The sequence below is a fragment of the Zasmidium cellare genome (genome assembly GCF_010093935.1).
Source record: "Zasmidium cellare ATCC 36951 unplaced genomic scaffold M409scaffold_37, whole genome shotgun sequence".
NCBI lineage: Eukaryota > Fungi > Ascomycota > Dothideomycetes > Mycosphaerellales > Mycosphaerellaceae > Zasmidium > Zasmidium cellare.
The window spans coordinates 233,217-249,802 of record NW_022986981.1 but is presented as its reverse complement, the minus strand read 5'-3'; the positions used below and the strand labels follow the sequence as shown (position 1 = coordinate 249,802).

Genomic DNA, 16,586 nt, shown 5'->3' with positions numbered 1-16,586 from the left:
CCTTTGCCTGGATTCCATTCTGCGCTCTGTCTTCGTGTCCGTGGAAGTGGGATATCTGACACTTTGCGTATGCCATCAGAAAGATTCTGCTTGCCACCCGACATGATCCTGCGGCCTGGGCGAGAACCCGAAGCTGTCGCCATTATTGCGGATGGCGATGAATTCAGGTCGTCTTCAGTTGCCGAAATAGGTCGTCAAATACGATCGATATGGTTTGTGTAAAGTCTCGGGAACAATGGCCAAGATGTCACAATTTCCCAACCGCCAGTGCCAAATGTGACCTCACCCAGCTCGAGCTCCTCGCTTCTTGTACTCTTGTCAACAGAGATGGTTCTATCCGCGGCCAAGCTGCCCTATCGATGTGCCTCTGCTCGTCATGACTTCCTTCCTGTTTGTGCTCCTCAGGCCCAGACTGTACTTACGATTCCATAACCACAGAGAATGTTGACTAGGACAATCATAGCCCGTTCTTTCACTCACAAGACATGCCGAGCTCCCTCAATCATTCGTAGGACCAATGCTACGGCCAGCGAGAAGAAGCCCAAGTTGGTCGATTTAAGCCGAGAACTATACCATCGAAGTCCAGCTCACCCATTCCATCCGCCTGTGATCATAACGCCATGGGATACCCATCAACCCAAGCAAGCTGGCAACACGGTCCTACGCTCCGCCTCATATGCAATCTCCATGTCAGATCATGCGGGAACTCACGTTGATGCACCAAGGCATTTCGATCCAACCCCTGGAGCCTTGTCCATCGATCAGATGCCATTGGAGAACTTCTATACCTCTGCGATATGTCTCGATCTATCGCACGTCGAGCTTAAAGCTACCATCAGTGTGGAAGAGATGGAAGACGCTTTGTCCAAGTCTGGTGAGGAGATAAAAGATGGCGATACAGTCCTTCTCTACATGGCTTTCAACAAGCGGATACCGTTCAGTGACCCCAGATGGCAGCACGACTTCCCTGGGTTGTCGCTCGAGGCCGTGTACTGGCTTGCAGATAAGGGGTGCAAAATCTTCGGTGTCGAGGCTGTTAGCCCTGCCCCTGAAGGCGAGCCGAACTTCCAAGCACGCAATGCATGTGGAGAGAGGAACATCACGCATATTGAAGGATTGGACAATCTTGAGCAAGTCGTTGGCAAAGGCAGGTTCAGATTCATTGGCTTCCCTCTCAAGATAAAAGAAGGGAGTGGTGGTCCTATGAGGGCTGTTGGTCTATTTGAATGAACAGAGTGCATCTTCACCTCGCATTTCCTCTACTGAAAGGCGCATTCTTTGCTATCACTCATTCCCTAGGCTACCTTCTCGACTTCGTTCACAACTTCTGCCTTGCCTGAGTCGGACCCTGTTGGGCCTCCAACTGAGTTGTGCCTCTCTGCATAGTCTTGCATTTCGGGCGGCAAGAACAATTTGTCGATGTCCTCGAGAGATATGTTACTTGTCTCAGGGTAGAAGAAGTATATCGCCGGGAAGAAGGCAGCCTGGTGAATGTTAGCTACTGATACCATGATATAGAGAGAGATGGCTTACATTAGTGCAAGTGAAGATGATATATCTGCAAGTCAGTGGTAAGCAGCACGGTCAAGCAAGTCACATTGGGGATTGACTTACGTTCGCCAGTCAATTCGATTGATCAGGACAGGAGTGATCATGACGATGAACTGCAAGTAAGTCAGCAATAAGAACTAAGTCGTGACAAGGTTGACTAACGAAGTTCCACAGCCAGTGTGCTGAAACGGAAATAGCAGTTCCACGAGTTCGGGCCTCGAGAGGCAGAATCTCAGGCCCGTAGACCCAAGGAACGACATTGATAGTACCGCCGAAGATCTGTAAGAGCCATTAGTCGCCGTTTCTTAGGACTGACTGTCTTGGCAACTTACGAGCATGTATAGGAAAAAGAACGCAATGGCTGCGGACGAGGTGTTCTCGTTCCCTATGCTCAGCAAGATCGTGATCATCATCATACAGAAGCTGAGTCCAGCGACTCCCCAGAGCATTGTTGGTCGGCGACCCATTCAATCCAGCGCTAGTGCGGGTGCCGTGTTACCGACGATGAACATCAAGTTCACGAAGCCGGCGATCAGGAGGGATGTATTCCTGGACAGTCCGACATTTTGGACGAGGACGGTTGGCATGTCTGGGTAGGTCAGCGAAAGCCCAGCATTACAGTAGAGTTGTAAAACTAACAATAGACGACCAGGTTGATGCCACCCATCTGATTCATAAACAACCCGAACCAAGCGAGACATACTCTTCGACGCGTCTTGAGGATGTCGTCCTTGAATACGGCGCTGTACTTCTGAGCGCCTTCCTGAACCTCCAGGGAAATGGCTGCTCGAATAGCTGCCATCTCTTCTTGGACGTATGGGTCGTCTGGTGCAAGGTCGAAAACAGCACAAATCACTTCGGCAGCCTCTCGTTCGCGACCTCGCTTGGCTAGCTACCGAGGAGACTCTGGTAGTCCCCAGACGACGAACACAACGATGATCGCGAAAATCAGCTGAAGAGAGATTGGCACCCTCCAAGCTGCATCGCTTTGGACATAAGACATTCCATAATCGACCCAGTAGCTCAAGACGATGCCAACCCCTGGTGAAAACCATCAACTCTGCCTTGTCCACGCGGTGGAATCAAATAGCTTACCGATAAACCAAATCTCCCACGATACCAAACGACCACGACTCTCCTTCCTGGAAAGCTCAGACTGATACATTGGCACGGTACTCGAGTCAATTCCAGTGCCAAACCCAGTGATGATCCTTCCAACGATCAGGTGGGCCAGAGTGAAAGCGGATGTCTGCAGAACGGCGCCAATGATGATCAGCACCATGGCTAGCCAGATCATACGACGTCGACCCAGCCAGTCTCCGATGCAGAAATTGATACCGCAACCGACGAGGGCGCCGAGACAGTAGGAGCTGACAGTGATGCCGGTGATAACATCGCTCTAGATACATTGGTCAGCTTGGGAATGCTACTGTAGCTTCGAGAGAGGAGTCTGACTGGATTGCCGAACTGGTCACGGAAGAAGGGGTTCTGTAAGAGACCGCTTAGGACACCTTGATCTGTGGACAGGATGATTAGCTGGAGAGTCTTTAATTTGACGTGCCCCGTGTTTGAACATACCATATCCGAAGAACAGGAAAGCACTCAGGCAAGCAACATACAGCGCTGCCCTCAGAGGCGCACCTCGTCCGTAGCATCGACGCATGATAGCTCCTTAGATCAACCCGCCACGAAAAGAAAAGGAGAATCAACCGAATGCTGAACTCCAACAGCACACGAGCGTCCATACACTTAATCATATACCAACCCGACGTCACAACACTCCAATGCTCCTCCAAGAACAGAGCCAAGACCACGGCATACCCATTCTCGACAATCCAGTCTTGCACCCGGCTTGGTCGATGCCAAGCTGAGGAGTCGCGATGTACCAAGACCTGCGTACCGCACGACGTGATCGGCGTGCTGGCCATGTGGCTCTTGTTAGCGTGGGATTTGGTGAAACAATCACTGCATGCTGTGGATTGCCCCATGGGGTTTGCAGGGGCGACTTGCGGCTGAGAGGATGTTTCATTCCCGCTGGGAGGAGGGGGTCTTCTATACGGACTATCATTGGAGTATCATCTCCAAGAGACATCTCTCGACGATGCCAACGCGATCTCGTTGCTCCTCAGACTTTATATCCAACTCCGATAGCACTCGCAGTCCAGCGAGGCTCAAAGCCCGTCTCACCCCAACGCTCCTTGGACGTCTCATTCCAAGATCTGCCTGACGTCGTCTCGTTCCATGATCCAGTCCGATTGAGCCAATGTTGCATGTGTTTGTCGGTTTTATACGACGGCGGGGTGTCCAGACTGTGTAGTTTCCACTGCAGACACTTCCAATTGATCGTACCGCCAGGCGTCCACTGCTCCAGTCCAACTTCGTCGTCTGGGTTCTTGTTGCCTGCATCCAAAGTCAGTATTCATAACTTAAATGTCACAGTGGCCATGGAATGACTTACAAGGGTTCGACCGCATAACAAAAGCGTCGTAGAAGTCCTCAATGTTGAGTTCACTCGGATTCCGGAACCCCACGAGCTTGTCCTCTTCCCCCTTCCCACAGGCCGTCTTGAGGTACTGGATCGAGAGAACAAGCCATCTGTTCTGCATCTGGGCGCCTCCTGCGGCTTGTGGCGGTTCAACGTAGGGCCGTACTTCTGTTTTCAGGACCTTGAAGCCATTCCAGTTGTCCGAATACTTCACGCTAGAACCCGTGGGCTTTGCGTACAGTCCGGACGAAAAGGCTTGGCGGTACAGAGCCTGGGCCATGTCCGCGACGGTTTGCACGCCGTAGTAACCGGCAGACTTAGGGTCGTTGCAGGTCATGGCGTCGGTGGACACTTTCTGATCGGACGGTACGGGGTACGGCGGATCTGAGGTCTTAGGGGGAGCAGTCGTCTTCGGCCAACTGCTGTAATCACAGACGTCGATCTTCTGAGTTGTCTTTCCGCTGACGGTCGCTGTGACGGTCTTCCTCGTTGTTGGAAACTCGCCGGTCTGAGAAGCTAGCGAGCACTGACATACATATTGACCAATGCCTCCGGCTTCCACTGGAATGCACGTTGGCTTGGTTGTTGGAGTTGGGAACATATTGTCGAAGTATGACGCCAGGTAGCTGGTCATGGCGGTGACGTCCTCGCTGGGCATCGGTGTGCCTTGGCTGAGGGCGCAGACGAGCTTGTAGCGAGGTGCTTCCTCCTGAGTATCTTCTTCGTCGTCGTCAACCGCCTGAGGATAGTCTTCCCTCATCTCCAGGTTGATCTCAATCATGACATCAGGCTCGATAATGAAATTCTCTTCCAAAGCAAGAGCGTGTGTGATGTTGTAGATCATTTGGCGCCCTGCTCCGTATGTGATGAATTTGTTCCTCAGCGTGGCGTTGTCAAATATCCACTGATCCATGTAGCCATTTCGCGTGAACTCCAGGGCGTTGTCGTTGATGCGGTTGGTGAGATGCTCTTCTATCAGCTGCTCGAACTCCACCCTCGCCCACTGAGGCATCAGGTCACAGTTCAATCTTCGGCCGTCAATGGGCTCGCGATGAGCACATAGATTGTTTGCATCTTTCAAACCTTGGTCGAGGATGCTGCTATCCAGATCGATGTGGATTTGAGAATCTCCGCGTCTCGCACTCGCAGTAGCTGAAGGCTTTCCAGACGTTACCGGACGTGTCATCGTCTTTTTAGTCATAGTCGACGATGTTGATCCGAAAGTCACCATCGTCTCTGTGAGCACGGTGGTCAAAGACCAGGTTACCGTGGGCGTCGGTTTGCAGGTTGAAGTGAGAGAGATGGTCGTCTTGCCAGCGCTTGTCTTGGTCGCGAATGAAGTGAACCACGAACATCCGTTCGAGCTTCGTGTGGCAGGCATCCACTCATCCACCTCGGTGTCCTTGATCCAACACTCGCGATGATCGATGTGTGCTTCCGGTCTACAAAAAGATCAGTTCACTCATATCTTCCAAATGGCCGCGTCACCCGGCTGCGCAAGTTGTTGGACTTACATTCTCCAAGTACAGCCCCCTTCTCCTCGCCCCGCTGGCGCCGCACTGAGAGTAACGCTGCTCTTGGTCTCAGTAGGGATCACCTCAACTGTACTAGTTGGTCCTGATTTGGAAGAAGGTGGACCTTTGGTCGAAGCTTCCTGCAGAGGAACACACTTGTCACCATAGGTATAGATACACGATGGAATCGCATCAGCATAGAGACAGGTCGATGTGACTGGCCACGTCTCTGTTTTCCAATAGTAAGGTGATTGGTAAGTGAGCCAGGAGCAGCCTCCAGATGTCGGTGTCTTTGGTGGCACGCAAACACTCGTTGGGTCTAACTCATCTCCCGACCAATGTTGGTTGTACCAGAGGCATGAGGGCAGGCTTTCCACGCATGTTGTTGTCGTTGAGGTGCTAGTCTGACAATGGCCGTCGCCTGGCCAGCAGCGGACCTCTGATGAACTGTATTTGCAGTAAGAGTGGCAGGAAAGCTCGCCTTGCGGGAAGGCGGCTCGTTGGGGATCTAGCGATACGCATGTCGATGTTGTTGCGTACACAGGCTCAACCGTGTTCCGGAGCCAGCCGTATTTCGTTGTCTCTGACACAAATGGGAAGATCGTGGAAGACTATGATCAGTTAGCTCGGGAATCCTATTGGTCTTGGAAGGACGCCAGACAGCTCCAATATAGAGTCTTCGGAAAGTATCCCTGATTTCAACTTACGTATAAGCAGTCTGGTAAGTGGTTTTGATCGAGACAAGTAGTCGAAACAGTGCTGAAGTAGTCGCAGTACAGCATGTTCGTCAACGAACGACATCCCTCCCTGTTGATCGGACTGTAGTGCCAGAAGGCTGTAGTAGTACATGGTAGAAGCTCGCAGGTCACCGGATTCGTAGTTTCGGTGGATGGATATGTCCGTGTGTTCGGGTTAGTAATGATGGCATGATTGACTGGAGTCACAGCGGGCAGCAGCATGTTGACTGGCGAATTGCTCGGTATCGCGGATGGGCTGGCGGAGGCGGGTATTTTTGAGAATGTCTCGATGACTGTAACGATAGCCGTTACAGAAACCGGAGAAGCTGCAGCATGTCCCAGGAATATCGCCATAGCGATGCATTTGAGTAGATCCATGGCAGGCCAGACTGGTCGAGGGCTCGCAGAGAGACTGCTGTTGTGCAACCAGGGCGATCGAATATGTAGCGTCTTCCTCGGCGTATGATAGTTGTTACTGTCGGCGCATGTGATGGCCTGCAGATGAATGGTCTCGTCGTAATACCGTGGGAGTGAGAAGTCGTGTATGCTGCTCGTCGAAGACTGCTGAGATAAAGATGAAGCAGGCCAACTTGTCACCTTGTCTGTCACATCCAATAGTTCTGGTACGAATAGGTAAGCAAGAACATGGTGGTTGTTGCATTTGAGAAAGCTTTTAGAGGGGAAGAATGGTGGCTTAAATATAAGGCAGTCTAGCCTTGCATGTGAACCTTCGAGAGTGTGAGCGGAAGACTTTGCATGTGCACACTGTGTGCAGGCTCGCGAATGCAAAAGGGGCCGCTTTACACTCACATGCTTTGCTCCAACTACGCCATGGAGTATTTGGCTAAGATCTTGTAGATAAACTCAAGAGGTCGAATGTGTAGAGTTTAATGATTCCTGTCCTGAAATTTGATGCCATTCTGACCAAGCTTAATCAGAACTGGCCTGCCTCAACTCTTGTGTTGCTTCCAGCGCAGTATATTCGTCCATGGAATATACCTGATCGTCGCAGCCTTCATGTCTTGGCTGGGCCTGAATCTTAGCAAGAGCCCATGCTTTTGCAATTCGATCAATTCTAGGAAAGGCTTTAGTCCAGTCCATCTCGGTCCATATATCATCCCCAAGTTCTTCCCATTCAAGGCGATGCAGTTCATCCATGAAAGGTGCAATGGTGTCACGCCTAAAAATATCTTCGTGACGATCGTTTGGAGTAACGGCGTCCCATGCCCTCTGAAGTCTTTCCCCAGAGCAGAATCCAATTGCAAAAGCCTGTGCTTCTTCCCTCAATTGATCTTGCAGCGGCGCCCGACGATCCGATTCCTGGCGTACCCAGTTGTACGCCTCGGGAAGGAGTGTTTCATGAGCAGGCTGCTTGAACCAAAACCTCTTGTCGGTTGGCAACCCAGAAGGTGGTACTGGAGTGAAGAAAATCCCTGATGTCGCTCTGTATAGCTTGTCTTTTACCGCCAGGTCGCGAGCTTGTCTTCTCGCTTTCTCCATGAAATCCAGTCCCCCATCTTCAGTGTGAAGAAATATCCATGGAGTACTGTGAGTATTTGCGACAGTGTAGATATTCGATGCTCGCTTGATAGTGATATGGTAGTACTCAGAAAGGCTCTGCCATTCATTGTTGATCTTGAGTGAATGGATGAGGAACCCTGGAGACCGGACTTCGGTCATGGCATAGAATTGTCTTGGGTTACTGACCCCCGCCAGCACAATAGGATGTTGCTTCCAGACTCCTGAGACGGATGGATGAAGTGATTGAAATCGGGTCAGGAAGTCTTTAGCAACCTTGATAATCTCAGTCCGATTCGCCAGTATGTAGTCCAGGAAGCCAGAGTTCGAGCTGTGATTCTTGACCAAGTCAAATAGGTTCATCGTTTGTATCGTAATCCCGCCTTGATGTAAAGTGTCCTCATTAAGATCGTGGATGATGAGGCTGAAATGAGTTCCGCGTAACTTAGCCGTTGCCATGAAAGGATATCCAGTGGAATGACCTTGTGCTGCGCGCAGGCTCTGCGAAATCGCTCTCCGTGCTCGGGCAGTGATATCCTGATCTGACTCATGACTCTTGATGTTGCGAACAAGGTCTTCGACATTTGTTAATATTTCAAAGGGATGGACCGCAGCGATAGGATCCACCTGAGAGACGAGAAGTCGAGTGTCTTCAAGGCAATCTATGTAAGAACAAAGATCGATCTCGTATATTTCTGTCATGTTAGGACTTTCGAATGTGGCATATAACTACCTGGAGGCTGCTTCAAGAGAAGGCTATAAATCATGTAAAGGCAGTAGCGTTGTCAGTGGAGACAGAGTCACAGCCACAATCATCCCTCAAAGACTTGTGGACACCGCCCACCAACAACATGGCTATGAGCCTGAATGTATCCCAGCAGCATTTTCAATTGCGTACCCTGCACTCAGTCATTCGCTCCGGGCTGGCGGTGTTGAGACCGGGCTGTGAGACGCACACGGCATCGATACATGGTGCTGTAACAGTCTCGCGGTCCTTCGCGAGGTGATGGCCAACGTGAATCTCTCCACTAGTGTGCATCAATTCCTCAGGCTTTGCAATGAGACTGGAGCGTCGCATTGAGAGATGGCGCCTGCAAAATGTTGAAGGACGGAGATGGGAAGAGTCACAATCGTTAGGTGAGGTGACGTTCAAGAATGTCGGTGCCTCAGGCGTCAAGTGACGTCAGCCGATCACATGCGAACACCTGGGACAATTCAAGGTTGTGAATGAGCAGCCAGGACGCGCCTCATCTCCTCCTTCACTCCCTACAGCATGGCCTGCATCTAAACAACCACCGTCCACCAAAATCCACCACAACCCGCGACTGACATCACAATGTCTTCGAACGGGTCGTCCGTGACCCTGCTCGACCTCCCCGTCGACCTATTGCTCCTCATATTCCCCTACCTCGACGCGGCGAGCTTCCTTAGCCTGACCTCGACCTGCAGAGCGCTGCACAATCCGGACTTTGTCGAAGATGCCATGTATTGGAGTGATCTCGTGCGCCATCAGTTCCGCGTGCCGAACCAACCTGTGGTTCAAAACGATGGTCGTAGATGGAAGAGGCTCTACAAACGCATGAGGACACAATCCAAGATTTTTTCTTGGGGGAACGACGACAAAGGCTGTCTAGGCCAGTCATTCGACATGCCGAACTTGCCTGGTCAGAGAAGACCGGTAATGAGAAGGTCGAGGCATATCAGTTGCCCGGGCGAGATGGAAGGCACTGAGCAGCTGGGGATTATATCAGACATGCAGTGCGGAGGTTGGAGCACATCGTTGCTTACGAGCAAAGGCGCACTCTACACTTGTGGTGTGCTTGATGGGCTGCAGTTCAATCAGCGTAGGCCGCCATATATGCAACAGCCCAAGAGGCAGCCCACGGCGCTACGATTTCCGTCAGGCATGCCGCAACCGAAAGACAGATACGATCCCGTGACAGCCATCAAGCAATTCTCTTCAGGGAGATCACACGTCCTAGCATTGAGCGACACTGGTAGGATTTGGAGCTGGCAGGACATTGAGCTTCCAGGGATGCACGTGAAATTCGTCCACCACAGCCTCACAGAAGACGGACGAGAACGTGGAACTGGGGTTGTCAAAAAAGTTGTTGCTGGCTGGAACAAGAGCGTTGCATTGATAGAAGGCAGTGGTATTGTTGTGTGGGAGCCACTCCAGTTGAGCCCTGAGGAGTGCGATACTTCAGATGCGGCTCTTGTCTTGGAGAGTACAGTCGTTCCCAGAACAAGATATGTCGAGTCCCAGAATCGCAAGACAGCCGAAGGTAGTTCTGAGGGAGAAGACGTGGGTGAGGTACAGAGCTTTATCGTGCTGGAGGACTCGATCTTGTTCAATACCTCGCTCGGCAAGGTCTTTGCGGCTCTCATCACCTGGACAGACACAGCACAAACAGTCAGCGATCCCGTAGAGCTTTCAATACCAGCCGGAGGAGAAGCTAACGCGGAGGCATCGTTCGTGACTGATATTCAGGGATCTTTCCGTAACTTTGCGGTTTTTACGAAGGTGAGCACTGTCATATGTCCAAAGAGTAACATTGCTGACATGTCACAGGCTGGCGATGTCCTGACGAGCGAGCAAGACCGCGTCATGCCGCTCCTCACCAACCAGCACACAAACCGCAGGCTATTCACGCGGATCCCAGCGTTGCAGAACAAGCAGGTCATATCTCTGGCGTTCGGAGACTATCACTTCCATGCACTACATTCCACAGGAGAAATCACCAGCTATGGGTACGAGCCTCAAAGCTGCGGTGCTCTAGGCCTAGGTGGCCATGGTGTCCCGGAGGGCCGTCTGCGTGGCATCCGCAATCGTGGCATCGGCGGAGACGGCCACCTCGTACCTCACGCCTATACTGAAGGACGAAGAGTATGGTTCGAGAAGGAGAAACAGGAATGGATCAGTTTCATCACATCAGGAGGCGCTGATCCACAGGAGGGTGCTGCAAGAGTGAGAATGGCGATTGGCAGTCCTGGGCCGAACGCTCAGGGTGAGGTTAGCGAATGGATCGAGCAGGAAGGTCGCGACTGGGAAGGGAAGTTCGGAATCAGGGGCCAAGGCGAGGAAGACGATGGACTGGGTGCCTACTTCGCTCTTAGTGTGAGCGCTGCCGGCTGGCACAGCGGTGCTCTCGTCCTGGTCAACGAGGACATGGCCGAGAAGTTGAGGAAGGCCGTCGAAGTGCCTGAACATCCGCCCGGCGAGGAGCCACAAGAAGATGTCGCGTCGTCTGCACAACCCAGCTACGAATCGAGCCGGGCAACACCCTCTACCAGCGACACCGCCCCCTCTAACGAGACCATCCTCGACCGCGCCGCAGACTGGGGCCGCTACTTCCTGGGCCTCGCACCTTACAACGTTAACGATGCAGCCTATGACCCCAACGCAGCCCATCTACGGACCAACACCACTGCTCGCAATCAACCAGGCCCTTCAAATCGGCACAACCCCCAATCTCAGAACTTTGGCGCTTCGCCAAGGCCTGGATACAAGTATATCTGGGCGGACGACCATTTTCCGCGGCTGAGGCTTAGTGATGGCACGGAGATGCCTGGAGAGGTGCCGTTTCATGAGTGGAGGTATGGACGGCCGGAGTGGAATTTGGCGTGGGAGGATGGGGAGTGATAGGACATGCTGCTGAGCAGTAGGATTGGTATGGGTATGAGTTGATGATATCAGATGTATTGGAATGGATTGTCTCCTATGAGGGCACGTTTGGCACAATGCGTCTTCACTTTCATTTTCATCTTCCTGTCATATCTCCCTGTCATTTGAAATCACTGTTCATGCAAGAAATATCCACAAACCACAAAACCGAACGCTTCAGTAGAAGAATGCAAATCCCCGAACGACTCATCATCACCTCTCAACCCCCAAAACCCTCACCCTAATCCCCTTGGAATCCAACCTCGGACTCGGCAAAAAGAAGTCATGCGCCAATTTGACATCGCTCTCGTCAGTCCCATAAAGCTCCAACTTAAACTGTCTGAACAACCTCCCCACCATCATGAAGAACTCCATCCACGCCAGATTAATCCCCAGACACGACCTCGGTCCTTTCCCGAACGCGACGAAGTATCTTTCTAAGGGTGATCCATCGGGAGCTTTGGGCGATTCACCCACCCAGCGCTCGGGTTTGAAGGCTGACGCGGAGGGGAAGTAGTCGTCATTGAGGTGCACGTCAGCGATGGTCATCGAGATGGGCGTTCCTGCGGGTACGACCCATTCGCGCCAGACCAGAGGTTCGGTGAGAACGCGAGGGTTTCGTGCGGAGACGCTGAGGCCAAGGCGGATGCCTTCCTTGATGCAGCCTCGCAGATACGGCAGGTTCTCGAGATTCGCGTAGGCGAAGGCGTCGGGCTTGGAGATATCCGGAATGGCTTGTTTGAGTTCGGTCTTGAGTTTCTGGTGAATGGTGGAGTCGGAGAGGATGTAGTATGTCGCTTGGCAGAGGGCCCAGGCGGTGGTTTCGATGCCGGCGCCGAGGATTAGTTGGGCTTCTTCTGCGAGGCGGAGGTTGGATTTCTCGGCTGGGGGGAGGTCGGATTGGAGGAGGGAATGGAAGATGGTGGGATGCTCTGGGGGTTTCTCGTCGGCTTGGAGGCCTTTTCCGACGCCGGCGATTTTGGCGCGGAGGTCTTTTTGGAGGTCGAGCAGTTTGGCGAGGGGAGGGTTCATGGCTTTGTTCCAGGAGTCCGGAAGGCTGTTTAACAGGCCGTGCATCCAGGGGAATTGGAGAGCTACGTGGCCGAAGGCGCTGACGGCCATGAAGGCGTCGTGGAAAGAATCGGTGAAGCCTTCGAGGCTGAGGTGGTCGTAGTCGAAGCCGAAGGAATATTGTGTTACAACGTCGCCGGCGAACGCAGAATAGGCCTCAGAGATCTTGCAGACGGCGCCAGTTTCGTGGAAGCGTTTGAGGCCGTTGGTCATGATGTCCATTTTGTTTTGAACGGCGGATTCAAAGCCGAGGATTGCTTTGCGGGAGAACATGTAGTTTAGAGGAATCCTTCTGATCTTGTGTAGAGTGGGATCGGATGTCGTGAAGACCGAGCCTGAGTTGCCGAATCTGCCTGCCGTCCACTGTGAAATGTCAGTGTAAGGACCTTTCTTACGCAGATGGAATTATCACTGACCTCATACTTGCTGCTCTTGTTGTGCTTGACGTAGAGCGTCTCCCAAAATGGCGGATCCTGGATATGGATCTCATCTGGCGTAATGCGAATTATTGGGCCATACTTTCGGTGCAAGTCCTCGATATGGAAGGAATATTTGCCGTTCAAGATAATCTCATAGTATGCTTCGTACCACTTGGTCAACGCTGCGAGTTTGGGCCCAGGGAATTTCGCGAGCGGATGCAAATATAAGCGGTAGATGATCAGACTGAGCAGGGAACCTAGGACGACGACCGGCAAGGTGAGCAGCAAGTTGTAGGCCATGGCGACGAGCTCGAATTACCCGTCAACAGGTAGAGCGTCGAAAGGGAGTCGTACTGAAGGAGGAGAGACTCAACAACACCTACAGTTCTTTCGTGATGCCGAGATATAGCACAACCAACAGGCCCCACACTGCCCTATCATCCTCCAATAACGCCCGGTGCGTTATGCATCAACGCGAGCCGTCTCGGTTGCCAATGCAGGCCTTGTCCAAACTCGCGGCCCGTGATTCCTTGCGTTGGCGAGGGGCTCTTGGGGCACTTACTCATGCGAGACGAGAGTCTATGCAGGCCACGTTCTTGCTGGTAGAGGGCCAGATACGCGGAAAGCTGTTCTCTGGCGCGAGATGGCATGTCGGCACCGAAAGAGATCTCGGGAGACCGTTGTTTGTGGGATGAAGAACTGAAGCGAAAAGCCTGCCACTGTCGTCCCGGCAATTTTGGCTGACCGTTGACCTCGCGTGGCTACGGGGAACTAAGGAGGGCTAAAGTTGCAAAGAGGGTTCTTAATTGCCGGTTTTTAGATTTCTCTATCTACTCTCTTAATATATATTACTACAATATCTACTGTCCTAAAGGTTACTCTATATACTTTGTATACTTAGTTTTCTCTATAGATATTATTAGTTTTATTAAATATAATATTTATTATTTTTATAAGTTAGTAATAGATATAATATTATAGCGTATATATATAAAAGGGGCTACCTTAATAGGCGAGCTATTTCAATTTTATGCAGTAATTAGTATATACAATACGAACTAACGCTAATAACATTCCGCGTCCCGTACGAGAAGGCTTCGGAGTTAAAGCTGGACTTCATTGTCCACGACGTCTCCTCACTTCGAATCGATGACATGAGCTGATGTGTCTTCCGGTGCCCCCTATGGACGAAACTCGGTCGTGGTTAGACTTGTCGCGTGTTGGGGTGGGCGCAGTACTCAGAAACGGGGGCCGCGCCTCGCTGTATACACGGACTTGTCCTCGACCAGCGGCTGCTCGCCCACCATCGAGGCCACTGATCGTCCATATGTGCCATTGACATTGGAGACGACGCGAATCAATGTGGCGGAGATGGACCTTCCACTGTTGCAGACACCCCTGGCTTCAATATATGGCTAAACAGCGCAATGGCATTTAAGCCAACCCAGACCCGGTGTTGTCTTTCTTTTTTGCCAGCAACATGGCTCGGATCACCACTTTCGTTGCGCTCGCACTCGCAGGTGTCGAAGCGCAGCTATGGAACCAAACAATCGAGACGCAATACTGCCCTGTCGAAGGCTTCAAGTACTTCAACGAAAGCACGCTTGCAACCTACTTCAACCTAACAAGCTCCAACGTGACGGCGTTCCTAGGGGTTCCTTACGGCGCGGACACAGCATACCAGGAGCGGTGGAAGCCTGCACAACCACCAGTGCCATGGAATACGACCCTGAAAGCTTCCGAGTTTGGTCCGGTATGTCCAACATCAGACAGCGGGTTCAGTGCTTCCTCGTCTGTTAGTGAAGACTGCTTGACCATAAACATATGGACCAATGCCGGTACGAAGGATGCCAGGCTTCCAGTCATGCTTTGGAACCAGGGCTCGGGGGAGACCAGCGACAGTACTTGGTGGTACGGTGGCGGTATGGCTCTCAAGGATGTCATCCTCATCACCTTTAATCGTCGTGACGATGCCTTCGGGTATTTGGCACATCCAGACCTAAATCAGGAAGGGTTCGAGCGGACAGGCTATTACACAAGTGGCAACTACGGTGTGCTCGACCAGCTTGCAGTTCTGAAGTGGATCACGACGAACATTGCCAACTTTGGTGGGGATCCTAATCGCGTTACTATTGCAGGCCAGTCCTTTGGCTCGTCACAGGTCTATCATGCGGTGAACAGCAAGCTCTTCTCTGGCTACTTTCACGGTGGTATTTCCGAGTCTGGAATTCGCTATCCCAAGGACACTCTCTTGGCAGACCTCGCCACCTCCTATGTTACCATGGAGGATGCTCTACTGAATGGACAGAAGTACACTTTCTACCACAACGTCACATCAATTGCTGAATTGCGCAAGCTCTCGCTCGATGAGCTATTGATCGGATCCGGCGATCGGGTTGGTAACTCTTCGATCTGGTGGGTCACTGCCTTGTCAGCTATGTATCCGCTCATTTTCAAGCCTGTACTGGACGATTATGTGCTGCCAAAGACGTACATGCAACAATTGATCGACGGCCCTGCGAATGATGTGCCCGTAATTACGGGCAATACACTTGACGAGTCTGGCGCGGCGACCTCCACAAATTACACCCTCGCTCAGTTCAAGTACTACAACCAGCTGAAATATGGCAGTCTATATGGCAACTTTACAAAATTCTATCCGACGAACGACAACGACACTCTTGCGAATGACCAATGGAACCAAGCGGCAATAGACACATCTCTCGTTGGATCCTGGCTCTTTGCCAGAGACTGGTACAAATCGGCCACCTCTCCATTCTATACCTACTTCTGGACACACGAACCACCCGGCCAGTCGCAAGGTGCATTCCACCAATCAGAAATCATGTACGCTCTGAATGCACTCTATGCCAATGCGGATCAATACCCCTTCTCAGAGGTTGACTACGAAATCGCGGCTAAGATGTCCGGGTACTGGTCCAATTTCGCAAAGACTCTGGACCCTAACAATGATGGATTGGATAAGGGCAGCACTGCTCGAGAGACCCTACCTTACTGGGCGCCAGTTGATCGTAATGGGACCCAGGTCGTGTTCGAACTGGGCAACGCATTCGGGAACGTTCCTCTCGCTAAGCCCGGTCACGCTGCGTTCATTGAGGAGTATTTTGCTCGTCAGGCTCCTTATTAGACCCAGAGAGTTGCGTGGGCTAGGTATGAGAACGGTTGCCGACGGACAGAGTGCAGATAAGACACAACCCAAACGCATTGTTGTATGGCAACCGAATTGATTTGGTATGTGTAGCAGTGCGACCACGCACCTCCGGGTATCGTGTTTAGCATCATCGAACATCTTTTACAGGCAGACAATGCTCACGAAACTCTCTCTTATTCTGGCCACACTCTGCTAGTAGATCGTCTGGCCAGCAGGCTTACTTGTATGCATTTGCTCGCTCTGGCTACACCACAGCTCTTCGTGCAAGCCTCATGTCCTTTCTGCCCTTGCTCGTATCCCCTCTCTCAATTTGTAGTGTTCCTCAGTGATGCATGATTGACCCTGTCAATAAAAAATTCAAGGGCATCGCGATACTTTCGTCCCTGGACAGACTACCGCAGGAGAAGGCTGAGGTGCAGAAATGTGCCGTGAAAAGGAGTTACTGTACAAAATGA

General features: G+C 51.8%; 7 protein-coding genes across 7 annotated transcripts; 3 read left to right on the top strand and 4 right to left on the bottom strand.

Annotated features, from left to right (window-relative positions):
• Positions 1–102: 102 nt before the first annotated feature.
• M409DRAFT_69343 (uncharacterized protein) lies at positions 103–1,230 on the top strand (the record flags this gene model as incomplete). Its single annotated transcript, XM_033818246.1, has 2 exons — positions 103–212; positions 531–1,230. 2 exons carry the CDS (start codon positions 103–105, stop codon positions 1,228–1,230), a joined length of 810 nt encoding a protein of 269 aa, XP_033663021.1.
• A 65-nt stretch (positions 1,231–1,295) lies between these two features.
• M409DRAFT_69342 (uncharacterized protein) lies at positions 1,296–3,214 on the bottom strand (the record flags this gene model as incomplete). Its single annotated transcript, XM_033818245.1, has 11 exons — positions 1,296–1,484; positions 1,534–1,558; positions 1,615–1,664; positions 1,714–1,830; positions 1,884–1,987; positions 2,051–2,140; positions 2,191–2,443; positions 2,474–2,592; positions 2,647–2,950; positions 3,007–3,068; positions 3,130–3,214. The coding sequence occupies 11 exons, from the start codon at positions 3,212–3,214 to the stop codon at positions 1,296–1,298; spliced, it is 1,398 nt and encodes a 465-aa protein (XP_033663020.1).
• Positions 3,215–3,676: 462 nt separating this feature from the next.
• Positions 3,677–6,665, bottom strand: M409DRAFT_58571 (uncharacterized protein; the record flags this gene model as incomplete). Its single annotated transcript, XM_033813944.1, has 4 exons — positions 3,677–3,951; positions 4,010–5,478; positions 5,551–6,161; positions 6,258–6,665. The coding sequence occupies 4 exons, from the start codon at positions 6,663–6,665 to the stop codon at positions 3,677–3,679; spliced, it is 2,763 nt and encodes a 920-aa protein (XP_033663019.1).
• Positions 6,666–7,217: 552 nt separating this feature from the next.
• On the bottom strand, positions 7,218–8,264 carry M409DRAFT_27511 (uncharacterized protein; the record flags this gene model as incomplete). Its single annotated transcript, XM_033808605.1, has 1 exon — positions 7,218–8,264. One exon carries the CDS (start codon positions 8,262–8,264, stop codon positions 7,218–7,220), a length of 1,047 nt encoding a protein of 348 aa, XP_033663018.1.
• Positions 8,265–9,141: 877 nt separating this feature from the next.
• M409DRAFT_27510 (uncharacterized protein) lies at positions 9,142–11,448 on the top strand (the record flags this gene model as incomplete). The annotated part of the gene is made up of 2 exons (XM_033808604.1): positions 9,142–10,329; positions 10,378–11,448. The coding sequence occupies 2 exons, from the start codon at positions 9,142–9,144 to the stop codon at positions 11,446–11,448; spliced, it is 2,259 nt and encodes a 752-aa protein (XP_033663017.1).
• A 234-nt stretch (positions 11,449–11,682) lies between these two features.
• On the bottom strand, positions 11,683–13,259 carry M409DRAFT_69340 (uncharacterized protein; the record flags this gene model as incomplete). Its single annotated transcript, XM_033818244.1, has 2 exons — positions 11,683–12,903; positions 12,957–13,259. 2 exons carry the CDS (start codon positions 13,257–13,259, stop codon positions 11,683–11,685), a joined length of 1,524 nt encoding a protein of 507 aa, XP_033663016.1.
• Positions 13,260–14,439: 1,180 nt separating this feature from the next.
• On the top strand, positions 14,440–16,107 carry M409DRAFT_37448 (uncharacterized protein; the record flags this gene model as incomplete). The annotated part of the gene is made up of 1 exon (XM_033810733.1): positions 14,440–16,107. The coding sequence occupies one exon, from the start codon at positions 14,440–14,442 to the stop codon at positions 16,105–16,107; it is 1,668 nt and encodes a 555-aa protein (XP_033663015.1).
• Between the last annotated feature and the right edge of the window lie 479 nt (positions 16,108–16,586).